A 20,293-nucleotide genomic window follows, 5' to 3' on the forward strand; every position below is an offset into this window, starting at 1 on the left:
TGCTGAGAATCTGCACCTCTAGCATGAGCTGCCAGTAAGCGTGAGCTGCCAGTGCTCAGTGTGTTTGCAAATCAGATCCTTTTATGTTCCTCTCTAGTTTATGGTTGTGTAACGGGGCCCATCTGAATATTATTACACCCCTAGTCATGAAGCTATTACACTCATAGCCAATGTATTAAAACCAGTGTTCACCTTCCTGTTTAATTTGGAAGAAGCTATCTCCATGAAGATCCTTAAGGGAGCTATAGCCGTCCTAGATCTAAATGTTTTATGGCTACAATAGATGTTGGTTAGCTCTGAGAGTCGTATCCCTGCCCTTCTAGTGGAAAGTGTTCTGCTGCCAAAGGAAATACATAAAGTAATGTATGGGTTTGTTTTGCTCTCCGGGGCTTGTATTTGTTTTGTCTAGAACAACAGATCATAAAGAGTGAGCATCTCTTTTTTTCAAATATACAGGTGGTATTTAAGGTATAGAAGGCTGCTCTGTCCCAGGGAAGCATGGCAAGATACTGTCACTCAGCAGAACAAGATTTCCTATATGTCTTGCTCGCTCAGATTTCGCCATCAATTGCCATGTCCCAAGTAGAAATCATACACTGCCATTTTCTGTGCCGCTTTCCAGAAAGCAACAAGTCTAGAATTAAGCAGCTGATGCTTCTCTGAGGTGTAAATCAGGAGTAACCCCACTGGAGTCCATGGTTTTATGGATGTGTAAGGGAGATCAGGATCTGGCACCAGGGAGCAATAGGAGTTCATTCTTAAACTCTGGTTATAAAAATATTTGCAGAGACTCTCCTGAAAAGCAGTCTAATGATTGATGGAGAACAGCTCTCAAGCAAAGGAATTTAGTGTCATTGAACGTTGCTGGGTTAACAGCCCTAGAAATAGAAGTCTTATTGATCCGTGCCACAGGTCCAGGAGGAGAACGAGGCTCTGCCCACACCACTCCTCACGTTGACTATTGGGAATAAGAGCGTATTCCATTGCTCTGGCACATTGATTCATTTTGTTCTCTGCCAACAAAGACTGTCAACAAAAGGGCTGAATTAGGGCTTTGTTGGCCACTCTTGTAAGACTTTTGGCTGGCAACTGGACTGAGACCACCATACTCATTTCACATAGGTCACTGACCAGCCATCAGATGGTAACTCCTACAAGCCTGGGCTGGATTTGAACCAGTGCCCTGGAAGCAAAAGGCTGTAGGGAATCATCTTAGTCCTAGTCCTAGTCCTAGGGGCTACCCAGCCCCCTGCAAGGAGACCTTCAGCCCCCTGCAAGGATATCTTCAAGATCAGTGTCCTAAATTATGTTAGAGGAGGCGTTCAGGCTTTCTCTCAGTAGGTGCCTTTGAACTAAACTGTCACTATTGTTAAGCCAGGCTTCATTCTTTGAGGGCCATGAACTAACGAGGCTTTTACCTTTAACTTGATTTGATTGTGTGGGCTGCACAGCAGGTCCGAGTGAGCTGTCCATTCTGTGCAGGTAAACAAAGTGGATTTACCCCTCCTCTCATTCTTCTGTTTTACAGCTTTTCAAAGGGAAGTTTTTTGTCTGCCAAGGGGAGGATACCAGAAACATCACAAACAAATCAGACTGTGCAGAAGCCAGCTACAAATGGGTCCGGCACAAGTATAATTTTGATAATCTCGGCCAGGTATTACTGGAATGGTAATCTGCTTCTTTGCTCCTTTACCTCCTTGATTTAAAAATCTATGCATAATTACTTGCAGGGTTTTCTTACAGGGGTCTAAGCAGCCACAGTCACTATTCACTTCATATACACTCACCCTGCATTTGTAAATCCCAAATGCAATGCTTCCAAGCATGCACACATTTCCTTTTGGAATAAGATAAGCACAAGTAGCTTCACGGTATATTTAATTGCTTCACTGATCTATAATAAACTAAATACATCTAGCAGCAGAGCTTGACTAATGTGGCTGGACATCCTGTACCCAGTGCATCTCAACATCCCATTCATTTAGAACTGCCCATGGAGCACATCCTTATTTTAGCAGCGTGGTAGGGCCTAATTAGTAATGAGCAGTGGAGACCTGGAGGGTGAAAATGAAGCTGCCTTTGTGGTTTTTGAATTAGCCCTCATTGCTGGACTGGTGTCTGACATTGACAGGTTTTTGCTGCCAGGAAACCTTGGACATCAAAAGTTTCCTATTATCGGCAAGGTAAAATAGCAGCACAAATGCAAATCCCAAAATGGAGAAGGGCAAAGGAGAATTGAATGTGACAGGTAAAAGAGAGCGTGTAATAAGCTGGGTTACAACTAAATGTAACTTTTTCCCTTGCATTTCTAGGCCCTGATGTCTCTGTTTGTTCTGGCCTCCAAAGATGGGTGGGTGGACATCATGTATGATGGCCTCGATGCTGTAGGAGTTGACCAGCAGGTATATTTTCTAGATGAACGCCTAGTAGAGAGAAGCCGCCAAAGCGGCTATGGTTTGGTTTTCATTTTGCAAAACGTTGTTCGTCTTGCAAAAGTGAAACATTGAGGGGCGGTTTGGATCTGGGTTCCATTTTATCCAAACCAGGGCATGGGCATGACAGATGTCAGATGAAAGGTTCCAACTGGGACCCATCTCTACTAGTTATACACTGCAACAAAACCATGCTATGACATAAGTTTCAATAGCTCGTTGTACCCACTTATGGTGCTTGAAGAAATGTCCAGTGTAGCTGTAAAATGGGGAACCCTACCTATCTGAGAGGGGTTTTGTGAGCCTGAAGAGTCTTTGAGCACCTCTGGAGAAAGCTGCTACTTTGTATATGTATAGATTACTCTTATTGGCCTGGGAGAGTTGTAAAGGATTCTGTTGCCTCACTCTTTGGCACAACAGACCATTCACGACACTTCAGTGTTCAAGTGACTTTGGGTGCCCAATTCGTGACACCTCAAAGGAGCCTGATTGTGCTGAGCACCTGCTGTCTGAAAATCACCTTTAAGGTGTCTTCAGTTGAGCACCCAACATCCCAGGCTGCTTTTGAGAAAGCAGGCCTTGCTGTTCTGCTCCGTCTACCTCCTCAGGGTATGTCTACACTGCACTGCTGTCAGGAAGCAAGCCTCCTAGCCTACGTAGACAGACTTGCGCTAGTGGGGCTCAAGCTAGTGCACTAAAAATTGCCATGTGGATGTCGCAGCTCAGGCTGCAGCTCAGGCCCATCCAACCCTCTAGGCTTGAGACCCCAAACTGCAGCCGGACCTTCAACTTCCACATTGCTCTCTTTAACATCCCAGCTCGAGCCTGACTAGCAAGAATCTGTCAACCCTCAATTTGCTCCGTATTCTGCCTGTTGTAATTCAACTGGCATCTATCTCCCTCCATCCTGTAGCCAGTTATGAACTATAACCCTTGGATGCTCCTCTACTTCATCTCCTTCCTGCTGATTGTGGCCTTCTTCGTCCTCAACATGTTCGTGGGGGTCGTGGTGGAGAATTTCCACAAGTGTCGGCAGCACCAGGAGGAGGAAGAAGCCAAGAGACGGGAGGAGAAGAGACTTCGCCGGCTGGAGAAAAAGAGAAGGAGTAAGGAGAAACAGATGGCTGGTCGGTAGTCTTTCCACATCTTTCTGAGTCCTGCTTGACCTTTGACACAATCCCCTAACCCCTACCTAGCATCTGGTGATCATTCTCCTCCAAAAAAAAGCATGTCCAAGCTATGAAATTTGCATGAAGGAAACAGCGCCATGTTAGGAAGCCATGGAAACCTTTCCATGACTGCATGATTTGCAATGACCTTTTCACACAAGGTTATTTAAAACCCCAAAACCCGAACCTGGAGCTTCATGGATAGCACAACTCAGTGTTACACAAATAGTGACAACTGCAAAGATCAACAGTGTCAGACTAGGCCATAAATCTTCCAAGTCTTGAGCACTGTTGCTGATAACTGGATTCACTATTTGGTTTATTACAGCCTTGTAATGCCACAGCAACATCACCTGTCTCATTTATTAGTCAGGTTAATTTGTTGGCAGTGTAGCTCTAGGGTTATTCAAGGATGTAATAAAATAATGAAGCCATCTTATTCTAGAAATGCTTTTTAAAAACACCCTATAGATACATATCAATGAGTTTGCTTGAGAAATACAGATTGAAAAAGAATTCAATAAGACAGATTAACCAGATGAACTGTCATAGATTTGAGCTAAATTGAACGATAAAGCTTGACACAAATTTGTGGCCCTCTTAGAATAATGTAGCTTTAAAAAATCTGTTAGCGTGATGAAAGGATGCTAGACCTACACACTCTGTCAAAAATCTAAAAACCTGACCTTTTTCTTTTACTTCAGTTTTGGTTTGGTTGAAAAAGCAGGAAATAACATTCAGGTCAGAGGTCAAAGGCCAGAGGTACTCTTCTCCATCTTGCATGCTTTCTGTTCTGGTTGCATTTTTTCAAATGCCCATCTCTTCATGGTATCTCTCTTGTTACCCTCTCCCGTTCGGTTTCCTTACTACTTGTCTCCACTTCTTTCACATTTCATTTTCTATCTTGGACGAACGTCAGTGATGTTTAAGAGTCTGTCTCTGATCAGGAGCTTGTGCTAGGAATCTGAAAGCTGGTAATGTTAAGTCTGAAAGGTTTATAAAAGTTGCAATGAGCTTAGTTATACTGCGGCAGCACAGATATCGCTAACTAAGGCTCCCATTCAGAAAATACTTAAGCCCATTCTTAAGTCCATCCCTTTGCAGCATGGCTCTTAAGCATGTGCTTCGCTTTAAGCATGTGCTTAAATCCCATTGATTTCTATGGTATATAAGCACAATGCATATATGTTGTCCCAAACAGAGTGCTTTTCCGAATCAGGGCTTAAGGCCCTGATCCTGCAGTGAAAATGGCATCGTCAGAGCTCTGCAGCTGCACAGCACCCGATTGCCTGCACTGCAGGATCTGGGCCTAAAGAAGGAATATTCTAATATCCTGAGTACATTATAGCATCTCCAGATTCCTGCTCAGAACTGTGGATCAATCAAAGAAGAGACTATGCCCCAGTTCCTTATGGGTGTTGCAATGAACCCAGTGATCTTCGGGAGATGTAACCAGTACTGTGTGGCTCTTCACCCAGTGTGGACACAATTAATAAAGCTCATTGTTATGGATCTTATCTGTCAGTCTCAGTTAAATGGGATACAGCTGATATATCAAAGGATTTTTTTCCCTCCAAACAATTAATATGTATAGAAAGCACTTTAGGGTAGTCTGAATTCCCAGACACAATTGCTGAGTGACAGCTGCTTCCTTAGAACATACAGCCAGATGCTGGATGCCAATGTCCCTTTTGCATGGTTTGGTTTTGGAAAGAAAACATTCTAAATGTCATTAGAATAAATATATAGTGATATTATGAATGACCTTATTTATAATGCTAGAAGAAAAAAGATGAATCAGACATAAGGCTGGTCTGGGAAAGAATCATAAAGCATCCTTGGAGATGTGGATATTTGCATTCAGTTCTGTAAAATGTCTAATTAAAGAGGCAATACCCAAATCGTCTACTGAGGAAGAGAAGACGGCTGAGTGCTAAACCTCCTTAAAAAAAAAAAAAAAGGCATGAAGCCTTCCAAAGCTTTAGAACAAAGCTTTTCTCAGTTAACATTCAATGAAAATGTTGGTTTTGACTGAATATATCCAGTTTTGCTCTCAATGACATGTAGGTGTCATTGCTTAGATTTCCATCTGTTGTTGTAACTGGCATGCCATTTTGGGATAAGGGGCTTGCTTCTACCCTCAGATCCACGTTAGCAAAACTGGGGTTTCCTTTATGTCGAAGTTGGCCTGGTCACTGATTTTTTGTTGTAGCTAATAGTAGGGATGAGTTTAACTGACTGCACGGTCGTTTTTTTAAATGCTAGTCTATTCCCGTATTAGGACAGAGTGCTGCATCTGAAAAAGAGAAACATATGGACATACCAATATAGAGCTTACATGACAGATGTAGAACCTAGCTGTGTAGTGTGCAGGACTGCAAGCAGCATGTTGTGCTTTTCCTCTGCTAGCGTGAAATTCATCCTCTGCTAAGCTTTTGCATAAGTTCTGCTCAAACCAAGTGGTATGTAAGTCTTATGCTGGGGTGAATTGGCCCTACATTTTTAAGGGGGGAAAGTTCTGCCAGTTAAACTGCCACAATCTCTTTGAGTCCATTGGGGTAGCACTGGTATAAGTGGGAGGAGCATCTGGCCCTTAGTTTTACCCTCACTGTATCAGAAGGGGCAGGGATAGCAGATTCCACTCACCAAAAATATATCTAGGAGAGAACATTATTAGAACTCTTCGTGCTACAGCCATTACAGACTTGGCTCGTTGACGGGAGAACTGTAGAAACTGTTGAAGGGGAATGAAACTCTTGCCGCGCGTCCTGCCAGATGATTAATGTCGTTTCATTCTTTTAGATCTAATGCTGGATGATGTAATAATGGAGAGCTCAGCCAGTGCAGTGCAAGGTACTGGGAAATCTTAATGTCTCGTCTCACGTGAATGGCAGTGCTGTGTAACTAACGGCTGGCCAATGCTGCTGTGAGGCATCCCACTAAACTGTGTGTGTGGTGGAAGTCGTGTTTGCTTACTTCATGGCACAGGCATATCATCTTGAACAGGCAGGTCTGCAGACCTGACTCAGGCCAGGCACTTGCAAATCTTAATTTACACCTTTTATCGGGGGTTTTTTTCCTGTTTGTTTTTTTAAATCATTTTTCCAGTTTTCATCCAAACATTGCTGGACTTTTTGTTTTTGAGAATAGTGACTGGATTTTGAAATGGGTCCTGTGTGGTCCACACTCACTTTCTAACCATAAACCCTTAGGAGATTCTGACCATTCTGCAGCGGTATCCCTGGAAGCCAAATCACCCAAATAGAATAGGATATTTTTCTAGAACTAGCTTGTTGCATTGCTAGTGTTCCAGGAAGAGAAAACCAGCTAACCTCAGAGTGAAACCCAGGCCCTGTGCATAAAGCTAGTGCACAGCCCTTCAGCTGGAAGTGGGACATAGGCCCCATGCTGGCAGTTTGCACAGGGGTAGATTTCATCCTCCATGCTGTCAAACTTGCAGCTACAGGAAGTCTCCAGGTTACTCAGTCAGGGACAGGTAGAGAAGATAACAGCCTTGGGTGGGTCACAAGGTCCTTCACCCAGCTGAGAGCTCTGTGCAGATACCTCGAGCACCTTAGGGAGATGTCTGTGTGCCATATATGGACAAATTCTCTGTTGTGGATCTCAAGGGCCTTCCCCCATCTGGCAGAGCACAGCTGTATGAAGTAAGTTGTAGGGAGGTCACTCACTGAATTCTGGGCTTTAGCTACGGGGCCCCACTGAATGGCCTTATTTCTATGCCAATGGGGTCCTGAGTCAATGGAAGTTTAGCCATTAACCCCTGATGAGCTGGGGAAGGAAATGTGAGGTTAGCACTTTTATTCTCACTGCAATTTCCCTACTAGAGCTAGTGGAAACTTTTCAAATTTTAATGATTTTTTGTTTTACCAAAATTTCAGGTTTGAAGGGGAAAAAAAGTTTTCTTGATTTCTAACCAGTTCAATTCACACCACAGCCCTGTGTGCAGAAAACATGTTTAAGTTTCATTAGTATCTACAAGCCGTAGTACATCAGATCTTGTAAGTCAGGTGAAACAAAGTGAAACAAACTTCAGAGTCCTGGAGAAGACAGGCAAGTTTTGATTAGAATTGCTAAGAATCTAATCTCACCCTCTCCTGTCTACTTAACTCACTTCTCCCCCCTTCATTCATTACTCACCAGCAGGTGCTTCAGGCTGCAGATCTTTTCTCTGGGGTTTTTTTTGGTTTTATTTTTTGTTTTTTTTTTTTCAAGAAGCAGCAGCTTTAATCTGAGCAATGGTTCTTTTTTAAATCATGAATTGTTAAGAATTTTAGTCTGAATAATTAAAGATTTGTTAATATTGAAATAAATGCATAAGTGCATTCAAGAAAAATTACATATCCAAAAACCATTCCAGTGAAAGGGCAGCCCAGTTTGAGACAATGAGCCCTGATCCTGCTGTTCTCAGTCAGGCAAAACTCCCATGGAAAATCAATGTTGTTCATTCATTGGTGAGAAATAACTCAGGCAAAAGGAGCATCCTGATCTTCCTATAAAGTCCTGGCTGAAAAATGACTCAACATGCTTTAATGAACCTGAATCTCCTCACCATTGCCACGCCTTGTGTTTTAATTTCCTTGCCTTCATCCTCTCTGTTATTGCTAGGAGTCCAATCCTCCACCCCTTAATCAGACATCAGTGCCTGAGGAAGGATTGAAGGAGCAGGCCCTAGGGTTTTTTTTGTTTATTGTTTTGTTTTTAATTTGGTTGTGAGCATCTTCACCACATAACATCTCTTCCGGTCCACAACAGCTTCATCTAGCATTTTGTTTGTTTTGTTTGAATGCTTTGATCTCATTCCAAAACTGGCCATTATCCAGTGCAGACTCAGAAAGAAACGTATAGTTTACCTTTAAAAGTGTGTGATTGTCAGATCTGTGCTTTTGTATTTCCTTTGTTGTCTTTTATTGGAACCAGTATTATTGAATGTGTTGTGCTGCTCTTCAGTCATCAAAGTGAAAGACTAGAAAGTCTTCTTTCTGAATCGTTGTGCAATGCTAGGGAATCAGTATTGATGTTGTACCAGTCAAACATTCTGTAGCATGATGAGAAATCCTAAGCTGAGGACCCAGAACTTCCATATGTCTTTGTATTTTACAAAAGGCTTCTTTTATCTTTATGTGAAGATGAGCTGGAGTACTGGGTGTCTGTGCTGTTTACTGGTGTTTAGTGGAGATTAATGTTATTATTTTGGATCTACATCCTATCACAGCTGGAAACTTCTCAGTGGGAATAATTTATCATTTTCCATTTTGCTTTAAAAATGCCACTCAATGTTATAAAAGCCGAATAAAACAACGTGTTTACATGTAAAAGTTCCTTCAGTGCAAAACATTTTAAAGCTAATTCTCTCAGTACAGTTTGTAAATCCAGCTGCTTAATGTGTTCAAAGTTCACTGTTTTCCTGCTCACATCCCCAAAGTAAATACAGACCTTTACAAAGAAATGGAACTATGCCACCCTGGGAAATTCCAGCTTCCACTGGTTATGCAGTTCAGCACAGCTCTACTCTGAAAAGTGACTATGGAAAAATGGCAACTTCCTACTCTCCAGGGATGAATTCAGAGTCCAACCTGGTCTCTTGCTGCGTTTTATTCCACTATCCCTACCAAGTGAACACAGCTAGTAGAAAGGGAGCTGGAGTTTCTTTTGGCTCCTGCATCCTCAATAGTATTGTTTGCTGAATTCCAAGCACACAGTCTTAATTGTTGGTGATATGCAAGTCAGAAACAATGGAGCTTGACTTTCAGTTATGATACTAGCAGTTAGGAGAATCACTTTAATTCATACACGAAGCAAGTGAGTCACTGATAGTATGAATCACTGAATTATGGAAACACTTTCCAAAGGGAAGCCACACTGTAAGAGTTACTTGTTACAAGAATGGTTTAATTAATATCCAAGATTATGGAGGAACCGACACCCATTGGGCTCATCGGTTCCACTTCCTGGCACTTGTTAAGGCAATCCTTTGTAATAACGACCCCACTGTATGGCACATATATCATCATAGGACCCTTCTTCAGAAAGCTGCCTGGATGAAGGCACTGAAAATGACCAACTAAAACCAAGTGCCCACAGTGTTGGGCAGCTGTGACAATGGACTCAGCTGCCCGTCAGGCTAGAGCAGGGATACGCAAACTATGGCACGTGTGCTGAAGGCGGTACACGAGCTGATTTTCAGCGGCACTCACACTGCCCGGGCCCTGGCCACTGGTCCGGGGGGCTCTGCATTTTAATTTAATTTTAAATGAAGCTTCTTAAACATTTTTAAAACCTTATTTACTTTACATACAACAATAGTTTAGTTCTATATTATCGACTTATAGAAAGAGACCTTCTAAAAACGTTAAAATGTATTGCCGGCATGTGAAACCTTAAATTAGAGTGAATGATGAAGACTCGGCACAGCACTTCTGAAACGTTGCCGACCCCTGGGCTAGAGCATCATTTCCCAGGATTAGTAGGGAAATGAGACTTATGAGTAGATTGCCCAACCTTCATTGTGTGTGTTGAACTTTCCAATTTAAGTGCATCTAAATATTAGAGTTTATTCCTTCTCCTAACCCACTCTTCGCCCAGCCACAGCAAAGCAGCTTGATTTAGAACCTGTTTATCTGCCAGATTTGTCGTGGGCTTTTGCTGTATCTCGCATCCTCTTGCAGTCTTATTCTGCCATTTTTTTTTCTTTTTCTTTAATTCTTTGTGTGTCAGGAAGTGATCTAACCTTTCCAGTAATAACCTAGACTAATCTGGAGCTCTTGTTGTTCTTGACACAGTGTATTGTAACAGTACAGTAATGTGGTGTTGTGTTAGTTGTGAGATTCACCACCTGGAGCTTAACAGATGTCTGTATTTCCCAAGATGTTGGTATTGTTTAGATTTTTTTCTGCAATAAATATGAATACTGCTGTTTGATAGGGGGCACGGAATTTACACCTGGAGAGTGCCAATCTGTGTAAGCCATCTTAAAAACGGCTTCTTTACATCATCAGCAAGAAGAGAAACTGCTCTGTTCAAAAAGTTCCCTGCCTACCTAGATACAGTAGCTATTAATTTGTAGCCCACAGGCAGCATGGTATTTTTGTTTGTGGTTCATTTCAAGGTAATATCTGTATTCCGCTAATATGCATGACCAGCATGTTGAGAAAGGGAAAACAAGTGGTGGTATGATTTATAAACAGGGTTGAGAAAACTCCTATTCATAAAGTTACTGGCAGAGAATAAAATATTTACGGCCTTCAAATGAGTAGTGTTGCAGATGTGTTGGTGATACTGACTTTCAGATTCAATCAGGAAAAGCATTTGACTTTGAAAAGTCCAGGGCCGTGTTCACTGAAAGGTAAAAAAAAGTTAATATTTTGGGGAAGGTTTGTCAACCCTGTTTATAAGGCCATGCTGTTACTAGTCCAGGTGCAGGATCTCTGCCCGGGTAACATTGTACAACCTATCTGTAAATCTCTGCTATATTCGAAGAGCTGCAGTGCTATTCTGTGGGATTTGGAATTACCTGCCAATCAAAGCTAAAACATTTGAATTCCAGTATAATTATTCATATGTAAATCCACTGCAAGAAGAGGCAGAAATGTTGACATTTTCTTTTTGAATGTGAATTATACAGAAACCTAAGAGAAATCAGTGATCAAATTATGATGGTGTTTCTTTTTGAAATTATAACCTGGTTCATAACTAGGCCCTATTGCTAACTTAATTGTATTCAAACATTTTAGTTAATTTCTTACTCATAATTTAGCATAATGTGATCAAGATATCATGACTTTATGGAGATTTATGCAGATTTTGAGATCCCTGACAAAAAGTTGTGTGAGTCAGCAAGCCACCAGTTTGACTTTTGTTAAGTGCTCAATAGATTCAGCATTAAAATTTATTTTATAGACCTTTTCACTGCTGTTATGCTTTTGCACTCCAGTATGGATCACCTTCAGCATATTGCACATCCAAAAGTGAATATTACTACTGCCTTTTATTTTATGACACTTGAGCAGAATTCTGGAGTTCCAAACCCTTACCATATAAGCTGCTACATGGTTTGTCTCTGGTTCTTAAGCTTTAGTGGAAAAGTCTGTCTTAGTGAAAAAAAAAATTCTGTAATTTTTGGGAACTCATGTCATGAAGCAATGAGCATATAGTGATGTTAAACCTATGGCTCTGGTTGCAGAATCATTGGCTATCTACACACCAAATTATATCCCCAGCAAAACTTAAAGTTCATTTTCCCTCTGGATAACTGATACCTATACTTCATGACTTCATTATGCCCAAATTTCTATTTGGAATAATGTATCAAACCCCACATTTGTTCAGTAGTGCTAAATCTCGAGCCATGTAATTCTCAGCTCAATAATTTTTATAACCAGTTTATCATCTAATTATGAGGATAATATTATACACTGACATATTCAAGACAGTCCTTTCCACTTCAATCTGCATTATAATGCCTTCTTGAAAATTGTGCTGAACTATATACTCAGCCTTGGCATTTCCTCGTTAGAGATTAGGTGAGTAAATTAGTTTATCTCCTGAAACATTCAGGGTCTGAAGAGCATGTGTCATCCCCAGTGCAACTGAGCATGGAAGTCTAACAGTGAAATCTACAATTCCCTAATTGTCTATAAATGGAGGATTATTTTTCTAGACTTTAAGGTAGACTGATCAGTTTTCCACAGTATTTATTAAATGTTTTTCAGAGCTCTGACAGCTGAAGTGTCAAATTTTGTCTAACTCTATAGTTCACTGTAAAGGAGATGAGATGAGTTTATTGCCATCTCTTCAAAGAAGACCAATAAACGAAGGGCCCGTGTTCTCGACAATACCGATCTTGTGCAGTATCTGATTGTTGAACAAGCTCTTCAGCTGCTCTTTTTTGTCTATTTATCGTTTTTGTTTCCCCATTAAGTTAAAAAACAGTAGGGCTTTTTAATTTCTGTACAATGAAACAGTTCCTGGAGCCCACAATAGTCCCAGCTGTACTCACCTCATCTCTAATACTAAAAGGCTGAGTATTGTGCATGTTACATTAAAGATGTTTAAATGGATCCATGTTGTTGGTAGCCATGCTACATATTAAGGCTGGTAACATACCACCCAGGAAAAAAAAACCCAAAGCCTTATTGTGATCAATGTGGAAAGCCTCAATTTTGGAGTTTGCAAAGGGAAGGTGAACTCATGTTTAAGAGACACAGAGTAATGAGCTGATCTGCCTCTCCACTCTTCCCGCCCCCCATTTCAGAAGCACAGTGTAAACCCTACTATTCCGATTACTCTCGCTTCCGGCTCCTGATCCACCAGATGTGCACAAGCCATTACCTGGATTTGTTCATCACTGGAGTCATCGGCCTCAATGTGATCACCATGGCCATGGAGCACTATCAGCAGCCAAAGGTATCAGGAGACAAGGAGGCTGGCGCTCGCCAGAGATGGAATGGGGGAAAGAAATGGTCTCAGCTTTCACTGAACACTAGAAATGGGCAGAACGAGGGCCAGTTTAGTTTTACAAAACTTCATCTGTTGGGTGATGGGTTTGGATGATCAGCATTGGTGTCTTAACCTTAATGTGGTTGGAGCAGAGGAGTGGGAGTTAGAAGTTCTGGCCTCTGTTCCCAGTTTTGCTGCTTGACCCCTTAACTAGTCGCTTAGGGTTGGTCTATACAACCATCCAGTAGTGTGACTGCAACACATGTAGGCGTAGATCAAAGCTAGCTCAAGTAACAAACAGCAATGAAGCTGTGCAGTATGGGCCAGATGCTTGAGTATGTGCCCAGGGTCCCAGGAGGGTGCCTCGAGCCCATGCTACCCTGCTATTGTTACTTGAACTGATGAAGTAACTTCTCTCTGTACCTCAGTTTCCCCATCTCTTACCCACCCTTTATCAATACTCTAAGAACGTTTACAAAAAAAAAACAACCCCTACCATAGTGGTAAAAGGTGGGATGAAAATTCCTCTAGCCAGTTGCCAGTGATTTATTTTTTCTTGAAATCTTCTCCTTGACTAAGTGTTTCTATGGTAACAGTTAGTAAGAAGACTGTAATCTTTCTGGGTCAATTCCTGAAATCTTTACCCATGCAAATCTCCCACTAATCATGTCTACACTAGAACAGAGGTGTATTTGAACATACATGTTATAACTACAACCACCTTGCCTATACTAGGATTTTAACACCTTAGCTAATACTTAATAAAAATGCACCTTTCCTCATGGAGACATGACTAGTGGGAGATTTGCCTCAGTGCCTACCCGGTACATTCAGCAAGCAGATACATGTAGGGCCTGATTTTCAAAGGTATTTAGTACCATTGCCTTCAGTTGGAGTTATGGCTACCCTGCATTTCTGAAAATCAGACTCTTAATCTATTAAGCATGTCAGGCTCCTGTATCTTGGGCCTGTTCCGATGATGATAAGAACAACCTGTACTAGGAAGACTACTGCCTTGTGCCGAAGAATGAGATGGAAATGGCGGCGGCTGCTGCTGTATTGTATAAATCGTAATTCTTTTTATTAGCTCCTTTCAAAATGAATAAACGCAAATTACAATAAGGGTGAAATATTCTTTGAGGCTAGACAGGACCTACATGTCTAATGTAAATAACAAGTAAAGGGAAAAACAGACAGTTCTCCCCCACCCCCCAACTCATCATAAGCTAGCCAGAAAGTAAAAGAGTACAAGCCCCATTTCTTTTTCCTTTGCAGGTCACCTTTAAATGCACTGGGAAGCATGTTATGTGATTCAGTCACTTTCTGATTAAATCAGTCATTAGCTAAGCAGCTTGTATTAGAATTACTCTAGGGCCTGTGCTTATTAAAGTCATTCCACAGCGACATTTTTACTTCTATTATAAAAACATTCATCATCTTTTTCCCTTAAGGAAAGTAAAATTCTTTATCTAAGACCCCAGTATCCTAAGTGTACAGAATAATGTTAGAATGATAATAGTCACACGGAGGTGAATAGGATTACTTCTCTGATTAAAGTCATGCATGTGCTTATGTACTTTGCTGAATCAGAGCCCAGGTGACTAAATCCAATCTGGAGGCTAATTATTATCTCGGAGATGTTTAAACAAATAAATGTTCTTAAGAGCTTTATATCCAATATAATATTTCACCAGGGTGGTGAACGGGATTGGTAATGGGATATGGATGGGAAGGGACTTTTGTCATCAGGACACCAGTCAAAATCCAGTAGAATCATAGAATAGAATCACAGAATATCAGGGTTGGAAGGGACCTCAGGAGGTCATCTAGTCAAACCCTCTGCTCAAAGCAGGACCAGTACATATCGCTGCTGAGTAATGGCCACTTTACAAGTAGTGCTGCCATAATAATAGGGGCATATGCAGTTTGAATAATTATTGGTCAAATTCTGCTCTGGCTAATTACATTCTACTGGTGCAGTTTTGGCTGGGCAGAGTTAAACTCTTCTGCAGTGTTGCCGCAAGCTGTTTAATAGCTGCAGCTTTCCTCCCCAGATATGGCTGCATTTCAGTGACAGGCAAAGTGATTTCTCTTGATCGATATTTGGGGTAAATTGTGCCATGAAGCCATAATCTGCAGTCGGGGGGGTTAGTACTGAGATGCATGAGAAGCTCTTGGTAGACGTGGTGCTTCCTGGGGAGCACAGCTGTTGCCTTTGGAGTAGGTGCACTCTCCGTCACCACGGAGCTAGTCCTGCTTCACATGAGAGCATGGGACCAGCAATGGTGCTGGACTTGGACAATCCTTGTTGACCAGTTGGACTGGGGAGGATTGCACTCATGGGAGCACAGCACCATAGAATCATAGGACAGTGGAACTATGGCAGTGCTCAGCCTCGGTACAGGGGCAGAATGTGGGAGAAAGGGTCTTGCTCTTTCCCCACCACCCCTTTCCTGCCCAACGATGGCTCACAATCATGGCATTAGCTTGCAGAACATCTGATGATCCTTTAAAAGGAACGGCCATGACCCACATGGCTTTACATACCCCTTGGAAACACATCCAATTCTATTATCACCTCTTGAGTTACTTAGCAATAAACCCCAGGATGCCGTTACCTCACTTGCAGCTTTCTCACTGAACTTTAACCACACAATCTTTCACACCCAAGCTAGGGATCTGTGTAACATCACCCTCTCCCACATCACCTCCCAATGGCCCATACCCAGCTATTACTGTCACACCTTTCAGCAAGGAGAAATAGGATGCACATTGCTTACAAAGGAAATCTAAGATACTACTCCCGCTGCTTTCTTTTACCAATATGACCTTTGGAATTATACCACTTCTACCATTAGCTAGTGATCGACTGTGTAACAGGTGCCCTGCTGGCAGTGATGACTATCATTAGCGGCAAGGTTGTGACACAAGCAAAGGGGACAGAACTAGGGAATTCAATATTGTCTGATGCTTTATCCATATCTCATGCCTTGCTGTGAGCTCAAGCTGAGGCACTAGCCTTATGGCTAATTTACTGTTGCTTGTGCCAAGATTTCTACAAACCTTGGGCCAGACTGTGGCTCACACATTGGTGCACAAGGGCACGTCTGGTGCAAAGTGCCTTCCCCTTGCCTTGAACGTGCAGAGCGCTAGCACACAAGGCCTTTGCACCACTTAGGCCCACGGATGCAACCGTTCCTTGGTGAATCACTCTCATCTAAATGGTCCTTAAATGTTTTGCAGACTATAGACTGTGTTGCTCCCAGCGTTGAGCAGTCTCAAGAGGGACTTGAATAGGGCATAGGCTTTGTGCAGGCCCCCTGCACAGGGGTGAATTGTGCAGGCTGTACAGAGGCTGTGCACAACTGCAGTCTCTGCACTCTCCTAAACGCAGGAACTTCTGACTAGTTCCTCCTGGGACTGACGTGAGCAGGAAGGAAGAGGGGCCATAACCCTGATCCCCACTCCTTTGTCAGTCATCATTTATTTCTTATTAAATGCAAATTCTGGTGAAAACAGGATGGCAGCAAAACTATCCAGCCAAGTCAGCAACTAACCTCAACTTTGTATCCATCTTCCAGGTTCTTGATGAGGCACTGAAGATTTGCAATTACATCTTCACTGTCATCTTTGTCTTGGAATCTGTTTTCAAGCTGATTGCCTTTGGGTTTCGCCGGTTCTTTCAAGACAGGTAACAAAGATTAAATCCTGCAAGTCTGTGACAGCAGTAGGGGCTCAATAGATAATGGGCCAAATTCAGGGGTGATGCAAATCAGGGAAAGATACTTGCACCTGATGTGTAACTTACGTCACTAGTGAATTTGGCCTTGAGACTTCCTTGGGAGCTGCATAGGGTCTAAATCTAACCCTGTGTTCTTGTTATATCATGAAATGAATTCTCGCCTTACCAGACAGCTGGCAAGTCTGATCTTTCTTCCCATTGTGGACTGATAGAGTTGTCCTGGTGAGATCAACAGACCAGGAGGAACTGCAGACATTGGCCTCTGTTGGCTTAGGATGAGCTGTAACTGACTTAAGATATTTATGCATTTAATATTGGCCACCCTCAACCCTCTGACCTCGCATTTTTCATCTTCCTCAAGTTGAATGTCAGGAGCATTGGATTCATGCCAGACTTCGTCCCTAGAGAAAATCATTCCTCCCCAACTTCTAGCTAGTCTGACATCACTGTTGTGCTCATCCTTTCTATCTATCTGTGTTGTCTTCAGATGGAACCAATTAGACCTGGCAATAGTGCTGCTGTCTATCATGGGTATCACTTTGGAAGAGATTGAGGTGAATGCGTCGTTGCCCATTAACCCCACCATTATCCGGATAATGAGGGTGCTAAGGATTGCTCGAGGTAAGACAGAGTCAATGTGAAAATCATTTTTATTTGAGCTGCAGTGAGCAGTTCCGTCCATGAGATGACTGGGAAACAACTGCATGTCATATGCCCAGTTTAGTGCACTTTGTTCTGGCATCCACAGACTGTAAGCAAAGGAGAGAACAAAAGAAGGCGAAACATCCCAGAAGAGCCAAGGAGCTCAGCTGACTGGCCAGGCATTTCTTAAGAGCACTTGCAGATCTAGATCTTCTTAGAAAAGAGAATCCACTGTGAACTTCATTGATGGGTGAACCTGGAAAAGCAAACTTTGGCATGCTCGTGAAATCAAGCATGTATCAAAGATCTGGAAACTAGATAGGGGTTTTAGGGTGCAACACAACCATAAGCTAAAGAGTTGGCAATTGATTTTTTAAAAAAACCCAAGATAGTTAATACATTTCATTTCTCTTGCCACGTGACCTCTTGGCATTGTGTGAGACAACGTGTCTACTTTGTATCCAGATGTACCCTAGTGATGATGATGATAACACCAACTGCATTTGTGAGGCTTACTTAGAGTATGTCTACACTACCCACCGGAGCAGCAGGTAGCAAGCGATCTATCGGGGATCAATTTATCGCGTGTAGTGTAGACATGATAAATCAATCCCTGATCACTCTCCCGTCAACTGCTGAACTCCAGCTCAGAGATAGGCGGAAGCAAAGTCGACGGGGGAGCCGTGGCATGTCACGAGGACGGGAAGCAAGTAATTTTAATTTGGTCTAAGATAGGGCGACTTCAGCTACGCTATTCCTGTAGCTGAAGTTGCGTATCTTAGATCGATCTCCCTCACCCCCACCCCCAGTGTAGACCAGGCCTATGTTAGGATCTAATTTTCAGAAAAGCAGAACACCTGGAGCCCCAACTGATGTCAGTGTATGCTGCAAGTGCTCAACACCTTTGGAAATCAGGCTCCAAATGTTTGTAAAGTGCTTTGAGAATTTCATTATTGTCATGCCAAGGTAGTGGTGGTATTATTTATTCTAATTGGAACAAAGAAAGAATGGAAATAGATGAAATGTAGCTGAAGCCAGAAAGGAAGTCTCAGAAGAAAGGGAAATGTCTGTCACATTAGGTACATTTCAAAAGGAAAAGCACATGCAGTTTCCACTGAGATAATCTTACAGACAAGAGCATGCAAATCAATGCCTACGTGAATCAAACATGAAGGCAGGCAGCCGCGGAACTCGGAAAGTAGTTAGTCCAAACCAAGAGGAAGAAAAAAGAGATCCAGGAATGATAACTTAGGGAAGGATATTTACAGGATTGTATATTTAGTATTGGATTCAAGACCCAAGTAGGAGAAAACCCTAGCGGGCCAAATTTCATCCCTGGTATAAGCCCCACTGAAGTCAATAGGGGTGAATCTGGTTTCCTAATTGTTTAGCTGTAAGCAGAATTCTAAAGGAATGTACATCTGGTAGTATCTTGACCTTTCTAAACCTGTTTACTTCCCTCAGCAGAAGAGACTGTCAGGAGAAAAGGTCATTCTTACATTCCTAGCATTGTGTCAACATTGCCCAATTCAGAGAAAGCGAGAGAATGGTGATTCTTTCCTGAAGCTTCAATACACACGATGCTGCTATTCACAGGATTCTAACGGCATCTGGACAACCCAGAGCTCCATAACAAGGCCTTGAACTTTAGTTGCTAATGGAGAGCACGTGACGCGATTTCATGTTTGAGGGATCTTCCTCTCTCTAAAAATCTGTGTCTTCACACTAATGCTGCAGCAGTAATATTATGAACCTATCCTTTTCTGCAGTGTTAAAGTTACTGAAGATGGCCGTAGGGATGAGAGCCCTGCTGGACACTGTCATGCAAGCACTGCCTCAGGTAATTCATTGCCTTAGCAGAAAAAATCTCATCAGGACCAGAGCTCAATTCTTATTGCAGAAGGGTGCTCATGGACCATCTGCCTTATTTTTGTCTTCACTGTCATTAAAAAATTGCATTTCCCATTAGAAGCTCAGGCTCAGATGCTATCCAGGTCATATTTCCCCTCAGGCAGTTTAAATTTTGTATGAAAGAATATGGGGAGAAGCACGTGTGGGAAAAAATCAACTAATGTTGTTGTTTTTTCCCCCTCATTTCTTTTTCTCTTTCCAGGTGGGGAATCTCGGTCTTCTCTTCATGTTGTTGTTTTTCATATTTGCAGCTCTTGGAGTGGAGCTATTTGGTGACCTTGGTAAGTTCTCCACAGACATAGCGTTGCCGGAAGCAGAAAGAAATAGTTGTATAGAGGGGGAATGTGAGAGAGCTCATGTCTAAATGAGATTCTTCTGGTTGATCACACAGAATGCGATGACACTCACCACTGCGAGGGGCTAGGGCGGCACGCCACTTTTAGAAACTTTGGGATGGCCTTTTTAACTCTCTTCCGGGTCTCAACAGGAGACAATTGGAATGGGATAATGAAGGTAAGAGATCCCCGGAGAATGAATATTGATGATGATTTCTAATCTTACAGGCTGTCTGTCACTGTTTCAAACCAATAATGGGGATCAGCTGGGGCACTCAAGCTGTGACAGCCCCTGGACTTGTTGATTCGGGGCCTGGGCATTTTCTCAAAGCAATTCTTTTTCCTCTTGCCTCACAGTGCCTGGGTTTGCTGGCCTTCAGATGCATTGTAAGTTCCCAGGCTTTTTCTGAGGTAGTGGCTTGAGGACAAGGAGGGTGATACAGGGAGTTTTCTATGGAGCGATACTAGTTCAATTGAGTAGCTTATTTTGTACAGGGAACTAGAGTCTCCAGTAGGCTCGTTATTATACACTGGGGCAAATAACACAAGTGTGCAACTGATGAGGTCTGGGTTGGCTAGGAGAGTTGCACTTTAACCTTGCAAAAT

General features: G+C 42.3%; 1 protein-coding gene across 8 annotated transcripts in view; it reads left to right on the forward strand.

Annotated features, from left to right (window-relative positions):
* Positions 1-20,293, forward strand: part of CACNA1G (calcium voltage-gated channel subunit alpha1 G) — a 147,900-nt gene that overhangs the window by 108,592 nt on the left and 19,015 nt on the right. For 6 of the 8 annotated variants that reach the window (XM_050920480.1, XM_050920485.1, XM_050920487.1 and 3 more), the window contains 10 exons: positions 1,529-1,654; positions 2,313-2,402; positions 3,346-3,538; positions 6,404-6,454; positions 12,873-13,024; positions 16,639-16,748; positions 17,287-17,420; positions 19,211-19,281; positions 19,555-19,633; positions 19,744-19,865. In XM_050920480.1, coding sequence (XP_050776437.1) covers positions 1,529-1,654; positions 2,313-2,402; positions 3,346-3,538; positions 6,404-6,454; positions 12,873-13,024; positions 16,639-16,748; positions 17,287-17,420; positions 19,211-19,281; positions 19,555-19,633; positions 19,744-19,865 — 1,128 coding nt within the window. The remainder of the gene's footprint in view (positions 1-1,528; positions 1,655-2,312; positions 2,403-3,345; positions 3,539-6,403; positions 6,455-12,872; positions 13,025-16,638; positions 16,749-17,286; positions 17,421-19,210; positions 19,282-19,554; positions 19,634-19,743; positions 19,866-20,293) is intronic. The other 2 variants (XM_050920482.1, XM_050920488.1) reach the window with 1 other exon arrangement.

This window comes from Gopherus flavomarginatus, chromosome 12, assembly GCF_025201925.1.
Source record: "Gopherus flavomarginatus isolate rGopFla2 chromosome 12, rGopFla2.mat.asm, whole genome shotgun sequence".
In the NCBI taxonomy this organism is placed as follows: Eukaryota; Metazoa; Chordata; order Testudines; family Testudinidae; genus Gopherus; species Gopherus flavomarginatus.